Below are 24,431 nucleotides of genomic sequence, written 5' to 3'. Positions count from 1 at the left end.
CTGGCTCCCACCTCTCTCTCTAGCCTCATCTTGAGCTGCCCCTGCCTCACACACTGACCTCCACCACAGCCTCCTCCTTCTGCTCCTCGGGCTTGTCCCACCTCAGGGCCTTGCTTGTCTCTCTCTCTGAAACTCTCTTCCCCAAGATCTTTTCGGGGTTGACTTGACTCCTTCTCATCCTTCATGCCCCTGCTCGGGTGTCAGCTCTTCAGAGGGGCTGCCACCGACCACCTTGCCTTTGCCATGAGCCAGCGTCTATGTTTTCAGAGCACCTCTCATTTACTGAACTTATTACTGTGCTGACTTATTTACTGTGGCCACCCCACTAGAATGTAAGCCTTATGAGGTCAAGAATTTGATTTGTTTTGTTCACGTCGCAGCCCTGGAACCTAGAAGAGTGTCTGCCTTAACAGTAGGTTCACATGTACTGAGTGAATGAATAAGCCAGCTTTGAGATGTGAATTATTCAAAGTTATGTCCTTAGCTCCCTGCCCATGGTAGCTCCAAAGTGTTCATTGGATGGTTGTGCTAAAAATCATTCTTTTTTTTTTTTTTTTTTTTAAATTTTTTTTTTTTTAATGAAAGCTTATTTATTTATTTATTTTTGGCTGCGTTGGGTCTTCGTTTCTGTGCGAGGGCTTTCTCCAGTTGCGGCGAGCGGGGGCCACTCTTCATCGCGGTGCGCGGGCCTCTCACTGTTGCGGCCTCTCCTGTTGCGGAGCACAGGCTCCAGACGCGCAGGCTCAGTAGTTGTGGCTCACGGGCCTAGTTGCTCTGCAGCATGTGGGATCTTCCCAGACCAGGGCTCGAACCCGTGTCCCCTGCACTGGCAGGCAGACTCTCAACCACTGCGCCACCAGGGAAGCCCCTAAAAATCATTCTTGATGCAGCCTTCTTTTTCAGGCAAGGCTACCTCAGTCCTTCTGAACTTTCCTTCCCATTCCCCTTTCTATACCCTTAACCCCACACCCCACAGGTTGTGAACGTGGTCTGTTCCAGCCCCATTGGTCATCCCATCTCCAATCAGCAGAGCATGCCGATGACTTCATTTTTTTCTCTTTTAAAAGAGCAAAGAACAGGAGGAAATCAGTTCTGCTGAAATGTGAAACAGTATGAGTGGTACATTTCCTTCTGCCTATTTTCTTCTCCAGTTGTTTCAGTCTGAAGGCTGATGGGGAGAGGGGTGAGATGAGTGGCAGTTCACCAACTCCCACCACTGCCATGGCATCAACCACAGAGACTGTGGAAAGCTACAGTCAGGGGTGGGAGGTTGAGGGGCCCAGAACAGATGGGGAGGCACCAGGAGCGGGTGTGGATGCCTAGCAAGAGTTGCAGAAACTCAATTTCTTTCTTCCCTAGGCCTCCCAAAATGGCCTACCCTGGGCAGGGACCCCAGGATCGAACCCATGTCCCCTGCATTGGCAGGCAGATTCTTAACCACCGTGCCACCAGGGAAGTCCTACTTTTCCATTTTAAAAGTCAAAGACGTGTTATAGATGTTAAACATCCTAGTAGATTCAAAGTGGATTCAAAACTTTTACTCGATCGTCCAGTTTGGCATCATACTGTCAAAAAATTAGGCTTCATAGTTTTTACTAAAATAACCAGCTCTTTGCCTGCAATTGTGTAGACGGCACCTACTTCCCGTCATGATTTTCCTTCTCATCATATGATGATGATACTAAAGTTGGAAATTGACTTCTTAGGGGCCACATCAAAGAATTATCAGATCCTCAGCTATTCTGCCATCAATATTGAGCCCTATCCTGTGAATTCCTACTATCTAAATCTTGCTTAGGACCAGTTAGTCAACTTGAATGAAGTACCGCTAATGATTTTAACCAACTGAAATTAATTTCTGAGGATGGACTAATTCACAAAAGCGTACAGCAAGATTATTTCACAGGATTCTATAGTTGCCATGCGGTGATTATTTTAAAATGCCTGGAGTCAATTTTTAAAAATTACATGTATTAGTAAAAATTTACCCAAGCCCAAGGAGAGAGAACTTTGATTTCATTTTCAACAGAATTTCAGAAAGATCTTAAGGTCCTAAAGAATATATTCTGATGCCTTGCTGTTTCATAACAGGGCGGTCTTCTCTCCCTTTCTCCCTTTCATGGATCTATAGGCAGAGCTTTCCCTTTGTATCAAGTGCAATTGGAAAGGACTGGAACAGAGAGAGCTCCTCATTTTGGAGAGCAATTCTCGTGGCTGTAGGTGGGTATTTTCCTAGTCACCACGAGAAGGTGCAGTTCTCTGCCCTCTAGTGAGCACTGTCACCACAGAATGAGATGCAATTTCCCTACTTTTGAGACATCACAAGCTAAGATATCCAGAAGAATTAAAAAAGACCAACATAGAGGTTGGGGAATGAAAATAAACTAAATCCAGCACTCCAGACTGACCAATCATTAGCCATTTATAACAGGGCTCAAAATCGTCAAGGGCCAACTGCATTCAGTTCTCACTAGTTCCCAGGTGAGTTTTTGATTTGTTATTCTTCTGGAGAGAAAGAGCATGCATTAACCTCAAAATCAGTGACGAACTCTGGATGCATCTTAGTAGCTGCTGAGTAAACATCTGCTGAATTAGAAAAGCAAAAAAGCAAAGAAGAAACAAACAAAAACCAATGTTCTGTCAACGTGAGAGTGTTTACCTATAAAATGAAATTAAATGATAAAGGGATGTTGGCTTCAAAGGGTCCTCAAATTTGTTCTATTTTTGTTTAGTTTCTGGGTCTAGTGTTCACCCACTACATTTCTTATTTGTCAACGTTAGTATTCAAGCTTAGTTTCAAAATTGCTAACTCATACCCCTGTGAGAGACAAATTTGCCAACTAGACAACAGTGTTTGTGTACAATTCTTTTTGTTGTTAGCCTTACGGTATCCAGTCAAAAGTTATTTAAGTTAGGTCCTTCATTCCCCACCCACTTCTGTGTGGTATGTCATCCATTTGTAATACAGTTAGATTCATATCTCACAGTCTGCATCTCATTTTGGGTTCCCCTGACATCCTGGTAGATTTTTTTTTTAATTTGCATAGAGTATAATTCATTTTTTGTGTTTGTTCAGTTGTATGGATTTTGATAAATGCACAGTCATTCCACCACAGCACCATACAGAATAAAGTTCATAACCCCGAAGTATCCCTCATACTGCCTTTTTGTAGTCAATCTCTCCACCCACCTCTAACCCCTGATAATTACTCATCTTTCTCTGCCCTTATAATCCTTCCCAGAATGTCATATAAATGGACTCATACAATATGTAGCCTTTTGATTTAGCAAAATATTTAACTGCATTTATATTATTGCATGAATCATGAATCAATAGTTTATTTCTTTTTCTTGTTGAGTGGTATTCCATTGTATGAATACACCTTAATTTGATTATCCATTCATCAGTTGACAGGCATCTGGGTGGTTTCTAGTTTTCAGTGGATTATGAATAAATTTGCTATAAATATTTTCCTAAAGTTGTTTGTGTAAACATAAGTTTTTGATTGACTTGGGTAAATATCTAGGAGTGGAATTGCTGAGTCATATGGTATGAGTATGTTTAACTTTATAAGAAATTGTTAAACTGTTTTCCGAAGTGGGGCATATCATTTTGCATTTCCACCAGCAATGTATGAGTTTCCATTTGTTCTGCATCTTTGCCAGCACTTGGCATTGTGTTTGGTGTTGGTTTTATCTTGTACATTCAAATAAGTGTGTAGTGGTATCTCATTATGGTTTTAATTTGTGTTTCCCTAATGCCTAATGATGTTGAGCACTTTTTCATATGTTTAATTACTATCCAAATATCTTCTTTAGTGAAGTGTCTGTTCAACACTTTTGACCAGACACAGGCCACCTTTTATTGGGTTTTTGCAGTTATTTTCTTCCAGTGTGTAGCTTGTCTTTTCATTCTACTAACAGTGTCTTTCACAGAGCAAAAGTTTTAAATTTTTATGAAGACCAATTTTTCGAATTTTTTATAGATCATCCTTTCGGTACTATATCTAAAAAACTTTTACCTAACCTAAAGTCTCACAGATTCTCTCCTATCATTTTTTTCCAGAAGTTTCATAATTTAAAATTTTACATTTAGGACTATGATCCATTTTGAGTTAATTTTTGCCTAAGATGAGAGGTGTGTATCAGGTTCATTTTTAAAAATTTTTTTTTACATATGGACAATTGTTCCATTTGTTCCAACACCATTTCTTGAAAAGACTATCTTTTCTCCATTGAATTGTTTTTGCACCTTTGTCAAAAATCAGTTGACTATATTTGTGTGGGCCTATTTCTGGCTTATCTATTCTATTCCATTTACTATCTATTCTGTTCCATTTATATGTGCTTCATTCCTTTTGATAATACCACACTGCTTTGATTACTGTAGCTTTATATTAAATCTTGAAATCAAGTAATATGAGTGATTCCTACTTTATTCTTTTTCAAATTCTTTTGAATATTCCAGTTCTTTCACCTTGCCGTATAAAGTTGAGAATCACCTTGTTGATCTGTATAAAACATTTTGCTAGGATTTGAATTGGGATTATCTTTACTCCACAGATCAAATTGAGGGGAATAGATAGTTTAGCAATATTGAGTCTTGCAATCCATGAACATGTTATGTCTCCGTTTAGTTAAATCCTTTTTCATTTCTTTCTTTAATGTTTTATAGCTGTTAGCATACAGATACTGCCCATATTTGGATAGATTTGTGAATAAATATTTCATTCTTGGCGTGCTATTGCAAATAGTTTTTTCTTTGAAGTTTCAGAGTCCAATTGTTCATTGCTAGGAATACAATTGACTTTCGTATATTGACCTTTGTATTCTGCAACCTTGCTAAATCCACTTATTAGTTCAAGGAGCTCTTTGGTAGATTCTTTGGGATTTTTCTACATAGACAATCATGTTGTCTTCAACAAGAGTCAGTTTTATTATTCCTTTTCGATCTGCATGCCTTTTATTTCTTTGTATCGCCTTATTGCACTATGATGTTGAATAGGACAACTGAATTTTAATAGTCAACCTAAACACAAAAGAATTAGGACTAAAATAATATCAAACTCTGGAAGTTCACATCAGGAAGGTAAGAAAGACTTCTCAGACTTAGTCATTTGATTGTTAATTTAGTCAATGAAATATTTACTGGTATCTCCATGAGACAAAGTATTATAAGGAAGTCAAATATAAAATCAGGCTTGGATCTCTCCGTCAAGTACTTTGCAGTTGAGGAAAGGTAATAAGACATGAAAAATACTTACTACATACAAATAAGAAGGTATAAAGCTAATCAGAGATAAACAGCGAAAGAGTAGGAGAAGCTCTAAGGCAGAAGAACAGTTAGGAAGCCATTAATATAAAGGTCTGATCTGGTGGTGGTAACGAAGAAGTCAGGATGTAGGTGAGGGATGGTACAGAAGTGGGCTCCTCAGATTTTGCTGACTGATTGGTTGTGGAGGCCAAAGGAGAGGGAAGAGGTCTGTGGGAGTTAAAATATGTTGCTTATTTTTTGGAGGGGGTAGAGGCGGGGCCACAGATTGATATTCTGGATTTGAAGTGTACACTGAAAGTTCAGATGGGGTGACCTGCAGGTGGACTGACTGAACCAACAAGTAAGAGCAGGCTGGACATAGAAGTTGACCTTGGTCACGACTCTCCCTTTAGCCCCAGCTCTAGGCTTTGAGGCTATAAATACTAGAGGGCTGGGATTCACCCTCCCATTGGAACAGTGACCACACTTAAGTGAAGGGTCAGAGGGAGAAGAGGAATGGTATGGGTGGGGATAGAATGCATCTTGCTAAGCAGGATCCCAAGCTCCAGCCTCTTGTAAAATAGAAGAAGGAGCCCTAACACCTACATTGGTTGAAAGAGTGAAAGGCTACAATGTTTACTGTATCCCTCCACTCAGGGAGGGCATAGTAACTCATTTTACAGAAGAGGGAACCTGTATGAGGTGAAATGAGATGTCCATAGCTACCAGGAACAGAGCTTGGATTCAAACCTGTGTCTATCTGATAACAGCTTGCACTTAGCATTTACCATGTGTGAAGCATTACTTTAAAGGTTTTAATCCTCACACTTAAACCTCACAACAACCCTGTGAGGTAGCTTCTATTATTATCCCCAGTAACTATGGGGCACAGAGGGGTTTGGTAACTTCCCAAGGTTTCAATGATAGGAAATAGTACAGGCACTTCTTCACTATAAGTATATCATCACCACACTATGCTGCCCAGTGTTTCCCAGTAAACCACAGAGCCTCCCTAGCCAACAAGAGTAGTACAAGTGAGTGACAATGCAGTCTTTATCCACAGCAAAACGATGGCATCAGAGCACCCACTGTGAGCATCACTGAACACCAACTATGTGCCCAGGACTTTGCTAAGTGCTGGGAATAAACAGATGCATTAGACACAGTTGCTACCCTCACAGATCTCAGTCTGGAAGGAGAAACAACCTTGTACACAATGAGTACAATATGTGCTGTGATATATGGCACTCTGACAGCAGGTGTAAAGGATTGGGCACACAGAGAAAACAGGCATTAATTTTATGTTCCTCTGTCAAGGAAAGTGAAAGGCAAACTAGTGCATAATGGCTAGAAGCAACCTTATACTTTTGATTAAGTGCATATTTAAATATCACCCTGCCCCTCAGTCAGGCTCACGCCTCAGTCTCCATCACATGGCTGACTTTACTTTCTAAAGAGAAAGCAAGAAATTCATGCACAGTAAACGGAATTGGGAAGATGTGGAGCATGAGCTCTGTCTCAGATGCTTTTTTGTTTGTTTAACTTTGCCTTGAAAACTACACAGCTCATTACAGTGGAAACTAACACAGCTCTCATTACAAAGTAGACGACAGAGAAGGCTTTACCTTTGCTTCATATTGTGGAACTTCTTTGAAAATAAATCATCACCCCAGGGTGAAGAAAACTTTGAAATCTTTAGATTCTCTCTTCTTAGTGTTGAAAATGCAAGTACATGTGTGATATTCACATAGGAAAGTGTGATCATTCTGTTGTGAGGAGAGACGTGATCTTGGACAAAATTTGGAAGGTAGAAAAGTGTGTTCTCCCATTCGGGGGCCCACTTCCTTCATCCTCCTGCCACTCCACTTTTATTCCCCCTTCCAATTCTGTCAGAGGTTTAGTGCTTTATTTCTTGATTGCTCCTTCTAATCCCTCCAAACTATGTAAGAAAAAGCTCTGAAACTTCTTCACACTAAGGTATAAATGACTGATAATAGTTTATAGCCAAGCTTCTCAAACTGGGACAGCAAAGGGTGCCAGGGGATACCTAGTAAAGCCACGGGACCAACATGGCACATCTCTGAGACAACAAACTTGCTTGAAGATTTAGGAAGGAAACATTATTTTATGTTAAAACAAACACAAATATAATACGGAATGAAATAGGAAATGGTTGAATGAATGAATCACATGAAAGTAAATTGTTACAAAAGAAATATCGTGCATGAGGCTGAAACCCAGAGCCCCGGGGATGGTAAATCCTCTTCCGTCTCCTCTGCCCTCAGGGGTAAGCATGGCAGACTCCCCGACTGTAGGTGGGTGGATGAGGCCCTTGAGGAGCCCTGTAATGGGAGAACTTAGGGTCATGGATTTATACCCATGTAGAGATAATACAAGCAGCAGGCCTGAATTTGGAGGTAAATTCAGCAAGGGCCTTAAAAATGTTTTGTAATTTACTAAAATTAAACAAAGGGATAATAAACACCAACATTATCAACTTTATTATACACATTTTAAATAGTAGCTCTGGGGTATGGCAAATTTAATTTCGCTTTCAAAACTTTTCAGGATTGCCTTCCCTCCCAGTTTGAAAAAGATGCTTGTAAACTCATGTTGCTTTGTGGCAGATGGATGAACCAAGAGGCTTTTTTTTTTAAACAACATTTATCTTTTAGCTACATTCAAGGCTCTTGATGCACAGACCCCTCTAGCAGTCTGGTGAAGCCTACAGACTCCCTAGAAAGAGTGCTTTTGGACTTCCCTGGTGGCGCAGTGGTTAAGAACCCGCCTACCAATGCAGGGGACCTGGGTTTGAGCCCTGGTCCGGGAAGATCCCACATGCTGCAGAGCAACTACTGAGCCTGCACTTTAGAGCCCGTGAGCCACAACTACTGAAGCCCGCGAGCCTAGAGCCCGTGCCCCGCAACAAGAGAAGCCACCGCAATGAGAAGCCTGTGCACTGCAACGAAGAGTAGCCCCTGCTCACCGCAAGTAGAGAAAGCCCGCGTGCAGCAATGAAGACCCAATGCAGCCAAAAATAAATAAACAAATAAATAAATAAGTTTATAAGAAAAAAACAAAGAAGTGCATATCTTATTTTTTTTAACATCTTTATTGGAGTGTAATTGCTTAACAATGGTATGTTAGTTTCTGCTTTATAACAAAGTGAATCAGCTATACATATACATACATCCCCATATCTACTCTCTCTTGCGTCTCCCTCCCACTCTCCCTAACCCACCCCACTAGGTGGACACGAAGCACTGAGCTGATCCCCCTGTGCTATGCGGCTGCTTCCCACTAGCTATCTATTCTATTTTACGTTTGGTAGTGTATATATGGCCATGCCACTCTCTCACTTCGTCCCAGCTTACCCTTCCCGTGTCCTCAAGTCCATTCTCTATGTCTGTGGCTTTATTCCTGTCCTGCCTCTAGGTTCTTCAGAATCTTTTTTTTTTTTTTTTTTTTTGAAGTGCATGTCTTACTAGGTCACAAATTTGGATTTTAAATATTTTGAACTGTATTTCCATTTAATCGGATTCCTGTATATTTTATGTTATGTGTTTAAAAGCACTTTTTAGTTATTTATTTATTTTAAAAATTTATTTATTTTATTTTATTTATTTTATTTTTGGCTGCATTGGGTCTTCGTTGCTGTGCGCAGGCTTTCTCTAGTTGCGAGTAGGGTCTACTCTTCGTTGTGGTGTGCAGGCTTCTCATTGCGGTGGCTTCGCTTGTTGTGGAGCCCGGACTCTAGGTGAGCAGGCTTCAGGAGTTGTGGCTCGCGGGCTCTAGAGCGCAGGCTCAGTAGTTGTGGTGCACAGGCTTAGTTGCTCCACGGCATGTGGGATCTTCCCGGACCAGGGCTCCTCCGTGTCCCCTGCATTGGCAGGAGGATTCTTAACTACTGCGCCACCAGGGAAGTCCATGCACTTCTTTGTGAATATATTAAACAACAAGCTCTAGGAGTGCGTTGAATACCACAATTTCCAAAAGGTGATGAGTGTAAATGGTGAGTGCAAATAATTTTTTGAAATTTTTGAGACAACTGTGATGTGGTAGAAAAATACCTGTAATTCCTTTTGGTGGCAAAGTAACAGTTAATGTGGGCACTTCTGTGGTTTCTTGCCTACATTCATATTTGAAGGAGAAGCTATGTTTCAGTTAGATGTTGGTGAAAATAAAAATGTATTTTTTCTAATTCAAGTTCATGAACCCCAAGTCATATGCCCTGAGATAAAGGTTCTAGATTCTTCTGATTTAAGACTCTGAATTATTGAGTTCCAGCTATTCTGATGCCTTGGATACTTGAGACAGAAAAAGCAGTGAGTAACTTTTATTGAAGTGATAAGTAGATTTTGGTGAGCATTTCTCAACCTTTCTCCCCATCCCCACCCCTGCAGAACATCCAAGTTCTGCCCCATCCGCACAACTTTGTGTTCCAACTCCATTTCCCTCCTGGCAATCACGGAAGAAAGGTTCTAAATTTCTCAGACCTACATGATTTCTCCAAACTGCCTTTACCAACCAAGTGTCACCTTCTCCTTCGCCTCCCTTATCTATCTTTATCCCCTGTTTCCCATTATCCTAATGATTCTAGCAAAATGACTCACAATTCACATAAAATAGATTCAGGAAGTTTGCAATGTCTAAGCACAAATCCACGAAGTAAGAGGATCACAGACTCACAGAAGTAGGTCTTGAAAGCCACAGAGGCAACCTCCTAACAGCTTTAGTACCTGAACCAGAACCTCACCAGATTCAGTGTTTGAGACACCAGTTTTCCTAGAAAATAAGAAAGGAAGAAAGTAAATAGCATTTATTGAACACTGAAGTATCCTGGGACTGGTGCTGTATTTATATTTTCTCACTCTTTGGAAAATAAAAAGCAGTGAGCTATTAATATCCCCATTTGTGAATGAGGAAAGAGACTTAAAAAGTTTAAGTAACCTGTCCAAGGTCACACACAGTTAGTAAGTATTATTTCTGTACCTCCCCCTCCTCAGTCTGACCGACCTGACACTCACAGAACCACTGAACCACTGAACAGGACCACTGAAACCACTCACAGAACCACTGAAATGACTACCCAGAAGTCGTCAGCAGTCGCTTTGGGGCTGAACGTGAAGGGCGTTCCTCTGTCCTCCCCGCAGCCTTCAGTACTGGCCACTTACACCCTGTTGAAACCGACTCCACCTTTAGCTTTGACAGCATCACTTTCTGGTTTCCTCCTACATCTTCACCCCTCCTTCTCAGTTTCCTTTGCCAGCATAGCTTCCTCTTGGCCACCTATAATGTTGGAGCCCCTCAAAGCCGAGCCTTGGCCCCCTCTTCTCTAACTGAACGCTGTCTCCCTTTGCAGCTGACCCCAGCCCATGGCACTCATTACCCTTGATACCCAGAAAAACCCACTCCCTGCTCTGAGCTCCAGGCAACTAATGTGGATATCTTGCCCACATGCCCAGAGGTGGTCAAAATCCTTCTGTTTGTCGAATGAACCCCACTTAAGTGAAAAGCACCTTTCTTCACCCAGCTGCCCAATTCAGAAACCTGAGAATGGACCCTTATTTCTCCTTCTCTTTCACCCTCCTATTCAAACACCAAGTCCTGTAGATTTTGCCCACTAAGAATACCTAGACTGAATCTGAACCATCACTTATCATCATCATTGCCAAAGCAGCCTCCAAGCTCCTCTTCTTGCCTCCCTTCACCCCATTTCTCCTGCTTAAGATTTTCAGCAATTTTCCATTACTCCTTCATATTAAGACCAAAATCGGTAACATAATCGGTAAGGCCCAGTTTGAGCTGCTTCGTACCACCCCCAACAGACTCACCTGGGCTCACTCTGCACCCTACTCTTCCCCTGACCTGTACTTCTTTTAGTTCTTCAATTACCCATGCTTCCTCCAGCCTCTGAGCCTTTGCATGTGCTGTTCACTCTGCTTGGAATGCTGATCCCTACTCTTTTCATTAAGTTACTTCCTACTTCTTTGGATTTCAGTTTAAATGCTGCGTCCCTAGGGAAGCTTTTCCTAACTATCCAGACCAGGTCAGCTTTCCCAACAGGGCAATTTTTCACTTAGGGCATACTGTTCTTTTATTTAGTACTATGGTCAAATAATCAATTCACTGTTTGACATGTTTCCCCTTCTATGATGTAAGCTCCATGAAAGCAGCAACTATCCGCTACTCAGCCCATCCCCACACCCTAATACAAGGCTTGGTATGTAGTTGAAACTCAGTACATCTCTATTGAACTAATTAATTATAGGGAAGTCTCTTTTTGCCATACTTCTGTAGACTTTTCTAGAATGACACAGACCAACAGGTGATTTTATATTTCCAAAGAAAATGAATAAGAACCTAGTTGGAATTTACAACAGACAATGACTGGAACCTTTAAATCAAAAAATCTGAAATAATCCCATTCTACTTTGCTGCTACTTAGATAAAGGAAAGAAAGTTTCATTGTGCTACTTATCAATGTCTGTCATCCAAATGCATGGCTAAATCATTTATGTGCCTGGTGGTTTCCAAATAAATCATTATTCACTATCAACAGTGATGAACGGTGCCCTCATAAGAAAATGTTATTACCATTTGTAGTCACCTTCATGGCTGTCAAAATGTATATTCTCATACAACTATCAAAACCAGCTGGCTGACAAATGCACATACTTTCTGCTCTGGATTTTTCAAGAAAGATTAAGTGGACATTTCTTTCTTTCTTTTTTTTTTTTTTTTTCATTCCATACCCCGGATTTGACTAGTAGCTTCCAGGTAAGGCACCGCACACAGCAGGGTGCGATTTAGAGGGATCAGAAAGTTGTTCAAGTAGACTAAAACAGCAGATGATGTAATGATCTGAGCACATGAAAACCAGGTCAAACCAAACTTGTTTTTGCCAGCTTGACAAGGCCACTGGAGTCCCTTACATATGCTTTCAGGTTGTCTCTGTTGTGTCAACCTTTAAATAAGGGATTTTTGTCCTATGCAATATGCATCTTTCTTGGTCGAATGCAAGGTACCTATTTTAGGTAGCTATTCCTCTCTTCCAAGCAGTTTACAACTGTGAGTAATGTCTAAGATATACGTATTCAGAAGCAAGCAATTTAAAACAGCACATTTAGGTTGCTAATCTTCTGCTTTAAGCATCTTTGATTTTTAAAGGACCTGTAAGCATCAAATGGCATTTCATACTGTGCCTAAGTGACACTGGATTTTAGTTCTCACAATTCTGTTATCGCCTTAAAATAAAAAGTGCATGATGGATGCTCCACAAAATGACACTAGAAATTATATTTAATGCATCTGCCATGGAACTAACCATTGTCCTAAAACAAGTTCAGACACTAAGAGGACAATTCTGCCTTCAGAAAGAAGAAATGTAACCTTGGCTTCTCAAGAAGCTATATCCCTTCTGCAGTAACTCTTTCCTGAAGCTTTGATTTAAGATTTAGGATTTCCAAAATTTGACTGACAAAGCTAAGTGTCCCGTGCCCCCATACTGATGTCATTCATTTCTAATATTAGCAGACAAGCAGCTCAGGTTCACCTGGGAAAGAGGAGCTTTTATTTTGAGTTGAACGGGAGCACATACTAAAAATGAACACAGTGAGACTTCCTTCTGGTATATCTGACACAGATAAAATAGGAAAACCAGTACAATGCAACTGTTTTGATTCAAATGGGAAAGAAATTCAATCTAATTATACATTTGATGTGCTTACAGAATCTTTTTGTGGCCTCACCTGTGCTAACGCTGAGGAATTAAGAAATAAAATGCAATTACATTAAGTTGTTTCAATGCACAATGTCACACAAGGTCATGAAGTGTGCATGAAAATTCCATATGATTGGGATAGAGAAGGTTCCAGGACATCTGTCACAGCCCAGCATGATGTGTGAACTTGGCCATTATTCGGTGTTATAGCCACACAAACAAGCTTTCAGATGATGTATTTTGGGCTCGTTAGATCAAATGTGTCAAGTATTTGGGCTTCTGTTATCCAGCAGAGCTTAAATGGATCAGAGGGGCTAAACAATCACCCTACCTCCACTCAGTATTGTGCAGACATGAACGTGGGATTACCCCTGGAAAAAATAAGACTTAGAGACCAGATATGGCTTATGCATGGAAAATACCTCTCACTTTAAAAACAACCAACTGTAAGGAATTCCCTGGTAGTCCAGTGACTAACACTCCCTGCTCCCAATGCAGGGGGCCCAGGTTCGATCCCTGGTCGGGGAACTCGATCCCACATGCCACAACTAAAGATCCCGCGTGCTGCAACTAAGACCTGGCATAGCCAAATAAATAAATAAATAAATATTTAAAATAAAAAATAAATAAAAACAACCAACTCTATTTGGTAATCATTTCTTCTAGCAGGTAAAAATATTCAGAGAAAGAGTTAAAGGAAATAAAAACACTAATGCTCAGTGCGGGACCTATCACCACTGTATCAATATTTGTCTCTAATTGAACTTTTCTTACAGTGCAAAATCTTCTAAGGCTTTCATTCCAGAAAATCTGGCCTGGGTGTTTAAACAACAATGGCAATAAAATGGGCCATGTTGAGTGCTTGTAACTTTGCAGTTTGTGTTGGCTGACAATTCTCAAGTTTCTCAAGTTTGGCCTTCCAAACCCATAGCAGAGTGATCATCATCTCCCTAAGTCACTGTCGTAAGGAAACTTAGGGCAGGTCTCCCTACTTTGGGTGCTGAGATGCTGCACAGTAAGTGCCCAGTGTCATAACCTTGCCCTATTTGAGTTTGTTAGAAAAATTTCTTCCTTTGCATAGTTTTCTGCACCAAGTTACGGTTCCCTCTTGTGCTCAGAGTCACTGAAAGATACTAAAATTACATGAAACTCCTTACCTAGATCTTTTTCCCCATGACACCCACATAGTTATGCAAATACAAACCTGAGATAGCTCCTCCATGTGCTCTCAAAGTCCTCCATGGGAGGATATACCACACCATATTGTGATTATATGGTTGCTTTTCTGTGTCCCTCAGAAAAGGTAGAGGATAGAGAACTACTTAAAGGTAGAGAACTGTGCCTTGTTCCTCTCTGTGTCCACATGTCCTTGCACATTGCCTTGAACAGGGTAACCTGTGAAAATCTTCACTAATTCATCAATGTCAAGTATCTCTACCTGGAAGACTGTTAGTCACTTACGTATTTTTTTGCTTTTTTGTTCTGGTGTAGGTCTTTTTTTATTCTCCCCACTATATAGCTTTTGCTCTAGATTCCTATCCTTTAAAATCAGCAGACTTTGGGAATTCCCTGACAGTCCAGTGGTTCGGACTCGGCGCTTAACTGCAGGGGGCATGGGTTCGATCCCTGGTAGGGGAAATAAGATCCCACATGCCCTGTGGCACGGCCAAAAAAAAAGTAGACTTTTAGACCACAAAGCAAGATCTTTTGGCTGTACATCCTGTGGTTTTCTGAGAAACTACTAAAAGAGCAATTCCTGGTGCAAATTATTTTCATGGGAGAGGTCCAATTATTTTTCTCCTATTTAGCAGTTCAAAATATTTTTCACACATACCTTTATGCAATAGTTTCCTGCCAGGTGGACATATCCAATTCATATGGAAAATTTAGCACTATGTCTGTGAGAGGGTGAGCAGAGTCAGAAAGCACCAAAAATAATTACGCTTTGCATTCGTTTACTGTGAACACATTAGCATACATTATCATGTTCCAGCCCCACCACAGTGATGCTGAATGAATGGCACAAGTATTAATACCCCATCGTACTATGAAGAAATTGAACTCCAAGGAAGGAAGTGATTTCTCCAAGGTCACCTAGCTAGTTGGAACAAATGCACAAAAACCTGGGTCTTTCAACTCTTTGCAGTGTGATGCACTTTGGACCATGCTAGGAAATGAAATGTGTTGCTTAGGTGGAATTTTATAGACAATAATAGCAAGCAGGGAAAAGAAATAGATGCAGAAACAAGAGCACTGGTTACTAGCTCTAAAGAAGGCAAACTGTGGAAGAATCAAGAGAGAACCTAGAAGAACCGAGCTGTGGAAAATTTTATTGGAAAAGTTGGTGCTGTTTTGTTTGGGTAGAAGCAAGGAGAAAAGTTGTGCTGTTATAAGAGCATCTGATCAGAGAATAAGGAATATACTTTTCTACCATGTTTCAATAGTGTAAGATTCATCTCCTCACACTGGACCCCTACAAAATTCTATGAGGCATCCTCTCTCTGAGAATTTGATTTCTTCTCTGATGGCAGTTAGGTGGATGACAGGAAAATAGGTTGGGTCTGGGTCTCCACAGACAAACACTTTACAGTGAAGATTAGAGCACCTAGTTCTCTCCCTACTTAGAGAATGAAAATATATTTCCTTTCCCTGGATTAACTTTTAAGGATGAAAAGCAAAGGTGTTGATGAGGAAAGGAAAGAATCCTTTAAAGACTATCTGACCTTCTTGTAGGAATTTTGTGTAGTTTTTTTTTTTTTTTAGGTTTGCATTTTCAGCTTTTTAATTTTTATTTTATTTATTTTGGCTGCATCGGGTCTTAGTTGCAGCACTCAGGATCTTTGTTACGGCATGCAGGATCTTTTGTTGCAGCACACAGGCTCTTTGTTGAAGCATGCGGGCTTCTCTCTAGCTGTGGCATGCGGGCTCCAGAGGGCGCCGGCTCAGTAGTTGCGGTGCACAGGCTTAATTGCCCTGCGGCGTGTGGGATCTTAGTTCCCGACCAGGGATTGAGCCCACGTCCCCTGCTTTGGAAGGTGGATTCTTAACCACTGGACCACCAGGGAAGTCCCTGTGTAGTTTTTTAAAAAATATATATATATCAGCCATAAAAAGAAATGAAATTGAGTTATTTGTAGTGAGGTGGATGGACCTAGAGTCTGTCGTACAGAGTGAAGTAAGTCAGAAAGAGAAAAACAAATACCGTATGCTAACACATATATATGGAATCTTAAAAAAAAAAAAAATGGTTCTGAAGAACCTAGGGGCAGGATATGAATAAAGGCGCAGACGTAGAGAATGGACTTGAGGACACGGGGAAGGGGAAGGGTAAGCTGGGACGAAGTGAGAGAGTGGCATGGACATATATACAGTACCACATGTAAAATAGATAGCTAGTGGGAAGCAGCCGCATAGCACAGGGAGATCAGCTCGGTGCTTTGTGACCACCTAGAGGGGTGGGATAGGGAGGGTGGGAGGAAGACACAAGAGGGAGGGGATATGGGGATATATGTATATGTGTAGCTGATTCACTTTGTTATACAGCAGAAACTAACACGCCATTGTAAAGCAATTATACTCCAATAAAGATGTTAAATAAATATATATATATATATATATAAAATTTAGTTTAAATAGCCTAAAGGATTATTTTGTATTTGTTCTTTTAATAATCCTTATCCATCAAGTTGCCCTCAAGGAACTCACATTCTAGAAGGAGAGAGACAATACATTTGTAAGCAAAGTAATGAAGAAGATCATTAGGGCTGAAAAGCTACGTTTTGCAGGGACACTTTGTTGTTGTGCTGAGCCTAAGCACATTTTGGGCTTTCTAGTGCCCAAATGGAGATGAAAGAGTCTCTTCCCCAAACCACAGGCCTGCATCTGGGGCTCTGCCTCTACCATGGCTCTAGTCAGGAGCAGCATCATCAAACGTGAGATTTATACACCTGAAACTAACACAACATTGTTAATCAACTGTATTTCAATTAAAAAAAATTTTTAAGTGCGATTTAATACTCCCAGTTAAAATTCACCTGACGAAATGACCATGTGTTGCTTTATTTTTATTCTAGGAATCTTGGAAAATCAGGACTCAGAGTTTCTTGCTTGGGTCTTGGTAAGTACTCAGGGTATCATGTGGGGGTAGGCTGGGAGGTGGGAGATTGGGGAGGATACCAGAGAATGACTGGGGTGTAGGTCAGGACCCAGTCTCAGGTGAGAAGGGACTTCCTGACCAACATTGCCTCACTTCTCCTTCTGAGCCTTTCCTGCCCCACACAGCCCTCCCCTTCTCAGACCCAGGGAGCCACTGTGATCATGATGCCTTATGGGGGCCCATTAAGCAAAAAGAAACCTGATATTAAAGCACATCTTAGAGGAAGAGACTCCTCTGTTATTCCCATTGAGCAAGTGTGAAGAACCTCATGGCATGTATTTGTATGCTCACCTCACCTGCAGCATCATATGAATTTTTTTCTATCCTTATCTTCCCTTTGCCTAATTTTCTCACTTTTTTCTATATTTTAATGTATTTTATGTACTTTTATAATGTAACTTAAATGTTTTAGGGACAAGGTTTTATATATACATTTCCTCGCAGAAACTGTAAATATTTAAAGAATAGTAAGTAGAGATGGCAATTTTAACATCATAGGAATGAATCTGAAATGGTAAAATCTGAGTGTGAGACTTGGGGTAGCATACAGCTTCCAGACATCCCCCAGACAAGGGAGAAGGCAGCCTTGGTGTTCAGGCAATTCAATATCATCAGAACTATTTCTGTAGCCTAAGAGAATCTAGACCAGGATGGTAGCTGAGGAAGTAGTGAGAAATGGTCAGATCATAGCTATGTTTTGAAGGTCAAGCCTGGCAGATCTTCTGTTGGACTCTATTTGGGATGCAAGAGAAAAGAGAAGAGTCAAAGATGACTGCAAGGGGTTTTTTTTGCCTGAGCAACAGAAAAGATGGAGTTGCCAGTAAGTGAGATGTGGAAGAATGAAGGAAGAGAGACTTAGGAAGGAGGGAGAGCCAATTGATTTGGGACATATTAGACATCCAAGAAAAGAGGTATATAGGCAAATGGATATATGAATCCAGAGTTTAGAAGAGAGATGTGAGCTGGATGTAGGATGACTTGAGAGTCACCAACATGTAGATACTGTTTAAGCCATGAGACTGAATAAGAATAGTAAGGGAGTGAGCATAGATAGTACAGAAAACAAAAGCACGTGGTCTGTGACCTGGGAAGTCCATTAAGAAGTTGGGGAAATGAGGAAGAGCCAACAAAGAACATTGAAAACAAGCAGTGGGTGTGGAGGAGGAGAACCAGGAGAGCAGGGAGTCCTAAGAATCCAACGTTTCAAGAGGGATGGAGACCAACCCTGTCAAATGCTGCTCATAGGTCAAGCAAGATGAGGGCCAAGAATTGATCATTCAGTTTAGCAACATGGAAGTCACTGATGACTTTGAAAAGATCGGTTTTGGTGGAGTCAGGGGCTCACACATGATTGGAATAGGTTCAAGAGAGCATGGAAAGAGAAACACTGGTGGCTGCTCTTTTGATGACTATTTTTATAAAGAGAAGCCTAGAAATGGAATGGAAGCTGGACAGGCAAGTGTGGTCAGAGACAGTGCCTTTACACACAAAAGAAATGACAGTATATTTACATACTGATTAAGAAATTCTTTTGAGAAGGAAAAAAATGGTTAAGATAAGTAGAGAAAAAAAAATACCTGGAATGATTTCTTGAGGACACAAGGGGAAAGTGACATGAAAGAAGGCAGAGTACATGGGCTTTGAGGCTGGTAGGTGGGTTGATGGGGTGGCAGTGACGGTATCTTTAGAAATTATCTTCTACTGCTTCTGTATTCTCAGTGAAATCAGAAGCAAGGTCATCAGTTGTTAGTGAGGATGAAAGGGAGGTGTTGAAAGTTTGAGGAGAGAGAGGATGATGAGAGCAGAAGAGTGAATGGACCAAAGGGATGGATCAAAGTGGCCAGACAGCATTAAGGATCTGCTTGAGATTCATGCTAATAAATTCGAAGTGAGACCATCTCTATGGCCGTGTGCTTTTCCTGCAGTCATGTTCAACCATGCAGGTCCAGGTGGGGTTTTTCAAGGGCATAAGATAAGAAAAGAGAGGCAGAGATGCTGAGAGTTTATGCAGAGGGGTGATTGTAATGGTGGACTTTGGGGTTGAAGCTGAGCAGGGAGGAAAATGAGGACCGAAGCCAGGAAAATGAGGAGGCAGAGGGACAGTGAAGAGTGGGCAGGATCAGTGAATTGTACCTCCAGAGGCCCAAAGGATTGTTGGAGTAAGATCAGCAGAGATAGTAAGTTGGAAGAATAGAAAGTGGTGGTTTGAAAGGGGGATGTTTGAAACTGAGGTCATGGGGGGTTCAGCTATTGGTAATGACAAAGTCTAAGGCATGTCCATTGGGAGAGAGTGGCTGAGGTTGTGCTGAGTGCAAGATCAGTAGACCAGAAGAGGTCGAGGGCCTGAAAGATAAAGGTTCAGGGAAGGATTACTTTGGGGGTCATTGAAATCACTAAAACATATGGCAAAACTAATATTGGAGAGAGTGACAGTGAACCAGAGCTAAAATTTTCAGATGAGAGGGATTGACTAGGGATGGGTAAGTGACTGCAACATGGGGGGGACTGATGATGTGAGATCCAAAGCTGGTTAGGGGGAAGAATTGGGAGGAGGGTTTCTTGACCCCTGTTGAATGGAAGTGTGGAGACCAGGGAAGGGATGGTAGTGAATGAATAAAAGATAGTGGCAACAAAAAAATAAAAAATAAATAAAAGATAGTGGCAACAATTTCTGCCCCCTTTCACGGTATTGCAAAAACATTGAAGGCTAATGATGCCTGAGTTTTTCTGATTCTTCTTAATGATATGATTTGGGAGGTGAGGGTGGTCTTTGCTCACCATAAGACTAAGGGAATTTGACATTTGCTTAATTTATGGCTTTGATTTTGTTACCACTTACTTGTATTTGAAAGACCCTGTAGATTCATTATCAGCGATATTCTAACCTTAGTTTTTTTTGAGAGTGCTTAATGGTAAATAACTATTCACTATTTATTATTGAAAGAAATTAAGAAATATAGCAATTTAAGAAAATATGAATTAAGAAATAACGGTGAACAATCATACACAATTATCTCATAGAATCAGTATCTATGGTGGAAAATAATTTCATCAAAAGAACTGAGAAAACTCAACCAAAAGCCCTTAAGACTATAAAAAATTCAGGTGGCTATGAAGTGCCACATGTAAATGAGTCTCCAGAGGGCAGACTACAGTTTTTTAAAACTGTGTGTGAGCTGTAGGTATTTTAGTGAACTTTGAAACAGACTTGATTCAGGAGCAGAAAGTCCTGATTTGAGCTTCAAGTTTTTTCTAAGAGCTTGAATGCTTGTGATAAGACACTGCATGAAAAATTAGGAGGAAACAAGGAAGTTCATGGGATTGACTGGCTTCATTCAAAACAGGTAACAAAGCTTGAATAAGTATTCTTTGAGAACTTTTCTGAGCTACCTCTGTAAACCATAGGAGACCAAAAAAATTCATAGAAAGGAATAATGCACCAGCCTTAGATAATTTGTCAGGCTCTGCAGACCTCAGCTCTCAAGTCCAGGTGGAGCTGGGTTTACTGTTATAGGCTTAGGATATCAGTTCAGTTACAGCCCATGTTCAACTGAGGCCTTGAAAATTAAGTATTAAATATTCCAAGCAATCACACGACTACAGATGTCTTTTATTGAAGTACTTTAAACGTCATATTAAAGCTAACAGTTCTGACTTTCTTCTCCACCAGAGAAGGACAGGCTGGGAGTTTCTTGCCCTGCCAAGCTTCCTTTTGATAAACTAAGAGCATATGTAAATGGGAGCAGAAAGGTGAAATAACCCAAGGACGAACTGAAGATACATCTAAAGGAACACAGTTCTGCTAACAAAAGAATGGGGGGGGGGGGGGTTCCCTGGTGGCGCAGTGGTTGAGAATCTGCCTGCCAATGCAGGGGACACAGGTTCGAGCCCTGGTCTGGGAAGATCCCACCTGTCGCGGAGCGGCTGGGCCCGTGAGCCACGATTACTGAGCCTGCGCGTCTGGAGCCTGTGCTCCACAACAAGAGAGGCCACGATAGTGAGAGGCCCGCGCACCGCGATGAAGAGTGGCCCCCACTTGCCGCAACAAGAGAAAGCCCTCGCACAGAAACGAAGACCCAATGCAGCCATAAATAGATAAATAAATAATTAATTTAAAAAAAAAAGAATAGGGGGAAAAAATCAAGTGGAAACCTGTCTGTGGGCTGCTGTGGCTGGACTGGTTTGTTAATACACTGACCACTGCTCTCAAGACCCAAAGTCAAAGAAACTGATGGTAAGGGAGAAAATCCACCAAAGAGTGATTGAACGTCATCTCAGTCTAGTGGGAAGTGGGATCATCTTCTGAGAGGAAGAGAGAATTTATGTATTCATTCATTCATTTACTCATTCATTCTCAGCAAACATTTCGGAAACCAGGCATCATGCTGGTTACAGGGGATATCCAGATGAAAGAAGCAAGGGCCCTGCTCTCAAACTGCTCACAGCGTAGTAGGAGTCAGGCACGCAAAAATAGACAGTGCATTGGACGGATGCCATGATGGAGAGTACAGGATGAATCAAGCATGAGGAAGGTCTTCTGGGGAATCTGGAGCAGCTTCACAGGGGAAGTGCTGCTTGAGTTGAGACTTGAAGGGAGTCATTAAGTAGAGAAAGAGGGCGAAGGATCAAAGACAGAGGGGGCAACACGAGCAGTGGCCTGGAGGGAGACCCATGGAGCAGGAGGTACTGTGGGAAACACTAGTGTATGTGCAGAATATTTCAAATGCAGGGTATTAGGGAACCACAAGACCCGAGCCTGGAAGGAAAGCTAGGCCTGATCAGGAGGGCCATTGTTTGCCTTGCTAAGGCATTGAGCTCTAGTCCTCTAGGTCTCTGGTGTTCCTCCAAGTCCTACATCCCCAAGGTCTCAGGGAATACTTGGGGGATGAGACACAGACAGGGCTCCACCTCTCCCTGCCCTCCTCCTTCCATTGCCACCGCTTCCATCAATGTAGCTCCACTTTTTCTAAATGCAAATATAATATGACTTTTAATGTAAATTTAAATGTAAAATTTTAATGTAGTACGTCATAAATGACTTCATGTTTTAGAACAGGAGTAGGTTCACAGCAAAATTGAGCAGAAAGTACAGAAATTTCCCCTTACCTCATATACACACACAACTTCCCCCGCTATCAACAACCCACATCAGAGTAGTACATTCGTTACAGTCCTGCACTGACACACAATTATCACCCAAAGACTATAGTTTACATTAGGTATATGTATAACTTTGGTGTTTTACATTCTATGGGTTTGGACAAATGTAATGACAGGTGTCTGCCATTATAGTATCATACAGAGTAGTTTCACTGCCCTTAAAATCCTCTGTGCTCTGCCTATTTATTTCTCTCTGACCCCTAACACCTGGCATCCACTGATCCTTTTACTGTTTCCATAGTTTTGCATTTTCCAGAATTTCGTATAGTATGGACATCCTACAGTATCTAACCTTTGCAATTGGCTTTCTTTACTTAGTAATATGCATTTAAGTTTCCTCTGTGTCTTTTCATGGTTTGATAGCTCATTTCTTTTTAGTGCTTCGTATTACATTTCGAAGGAAAAAAAGCATCCTTCTTCCAAAAAAAAAAAAAGTTTTAAAACCCTGCTCCAGCTTGTGAAAAGCCATTGAAAAACTTGGATCAGGAGTAGGACATGATAAGATGTATCAGAATTGTTTTCCGGCAATGATATGAAGGCTAGATTAGAGGGGGAAAGGGTTGAGACTGGAGTCAGATGATGAGGTAGTGGTATTAAAGATGTACAGGAAGAGGGTGATTTTTTAGGAGGAAAAATAAACAGGACTTGGTGACCTTGGGATGCAGAATGAGAGGTCTCCCTGAGCAGAGGAGGGTGCCCCAGTTCCTGGATTGGGTGTGTAGGTGGACGGGCTGAAATCTCAGAAGAAGGAGATGCAGGAGGGAGCCTTAAGAGGAAGGAGAACAGAGGAGACGCAGGAGCACTGTTGGGAAGAGGAGACCTGAGAGCCTGCCAGCTTCAGCTTCAGATATCCAGAGGGCATGGGGAGGGCTGGAGAGAGCTCCGGCTGGAAATACAGACCCAGGAAATTCTAACAAGGGTGAATGCATGGTTGTCACTGAGGTCACCTGCAAATACAGAGGACTGAGGTATTTGGACAGGTTTAGGACACCTGCCTTTTGGAGTCTGTCAGACTCCATGCTCCCAGAGATCGCCTCTGTTTTTTCTATACCCCTATTGTACTGTCAGCAGATCACAGTATCTAGCAAGTAGTAGGTGCACAAATATAGTTATTGAATGTATGACTGGGTACATGGATCAATCTCTAAGGAATGACAAAATGCACAGTGGGTAATAGTGAAGATCCAGGGGAAGTCAGAAATCATGAAATGCTGGGGTCCAGTAACCTGGTTCTTTGGCTTTCCAGTAGCGTATCAACACAGAAACTGAGAAGGCCAAGCGGAGGTGAGGAGAGGGGATAGAGAGAGGCCCAGCATCAAGGATTATCCCCAACATGCGTCAGGGACCAGGGGGTCTACTCTATACACAGTGACACGAGTCTAGGCTGGGTTGGGGCTCAGAGTATGTAGCAGGGCTCTTACTGCTGCAGATGGAAAGGGCATCTACCCACACACATTAGGAGCAGGAGGCCCTTCTGATTCCTGCCACTGGAGGTGACACCCCACAGCAGGCAGCTGCTCCTACAGGTGCTCAAAAGGGGCAGACTTTACCCTGTGCCACTCACTGTGGGATATACACGCTTCCCTCCACATAAGAGGCTTGCAAGAAGAAAGGCATGTGATAGTTAATTTTATGTCAACTTGACTGTGCCACAGGGTGCCTGAATTGGTCAAACATTATTCTGGGTGTGTCGTGAGGATGACTTTGGATGTAATGAACATTTGAATTCATAGACTATGTAAAGCAGATTGCCTTCCCTAATGTGGGTGATGGCCCTCCTTCAGTCAGCTGAAGGCCTGAATAATATAAAAAGGCTGAGCCCCCTCGAATAAGAGGGGACTCCTCCTGCCTGACTGCTTTGAGCTAGAACATCAGATTTTTCTGACCCTTGGACTCAAAATGAAACGTTGTCTCTTCTTGGGTCCTGCTGGCTTTTGGCCTAGAACTTACACACCATCAGCTCTATTGGTCCTCAGGCCTTCAGACTCGGACTGAATCTACACATGGGTTATCGTGGGTCTTGAGCTGCAAATGACAGATCTTGGGACTTCTCAGCCTTCACAATCATGGGACACAATTCCTTACAATAAATCAATCTCTCTATATATATGTGTGTATATGTATATATATAATTTCTC

The 24,431-nt window shown here is 41.5% G+C and overlaps 1 protein-coding gene across 3 annotated transcripts in view; it reads left to right on the top strand.

The window, feature by feature from the left end:
• The window catches only part of KCNAB1 (potassium voltage-gated channel subfamily A regulatory beta subunit 1), a 438,166-nt gene that overhangs the window by 295,184 nt on the left and 118,551 nt on the right, over window positions 1-24,431 (top strand). For all 3 annotated transcript variants that reach the window (XM_061194543.1, XM_061194541.1, XM_061194542.1), the window contains exon 2: window positions 17,051-17,094. In XM_061194543.1, coding sequence (XP_061050526.1) covers window positions 17,051-17,094 — 44 coding nt within the window. The remainder of the gene's footprint in view (window positions 1-17,050; window positions 17,095-24,431) is intronic.

Source organism: Eubalaena glacialis, chromosome 6, assembly GCF_028564815.1.
Source record: "Eubalaena glacialis isolate mEubGla1 chromosome 6, mEubGla1.1.hap2.+ XY, whole genome shotgun sequence".
In the NCBI taxonomy this organism is placed as follows: Eukaryota; Metazoa; Chordata; class Mammalia; order Artiodactyla; family Balaenidae; genus Eubalaena; species Eubalaena glacialis.
Note: the sequence above shows the minus strand (reverse complement) of the source record. Positions and strands in the feature narration are given on the sequence as shown.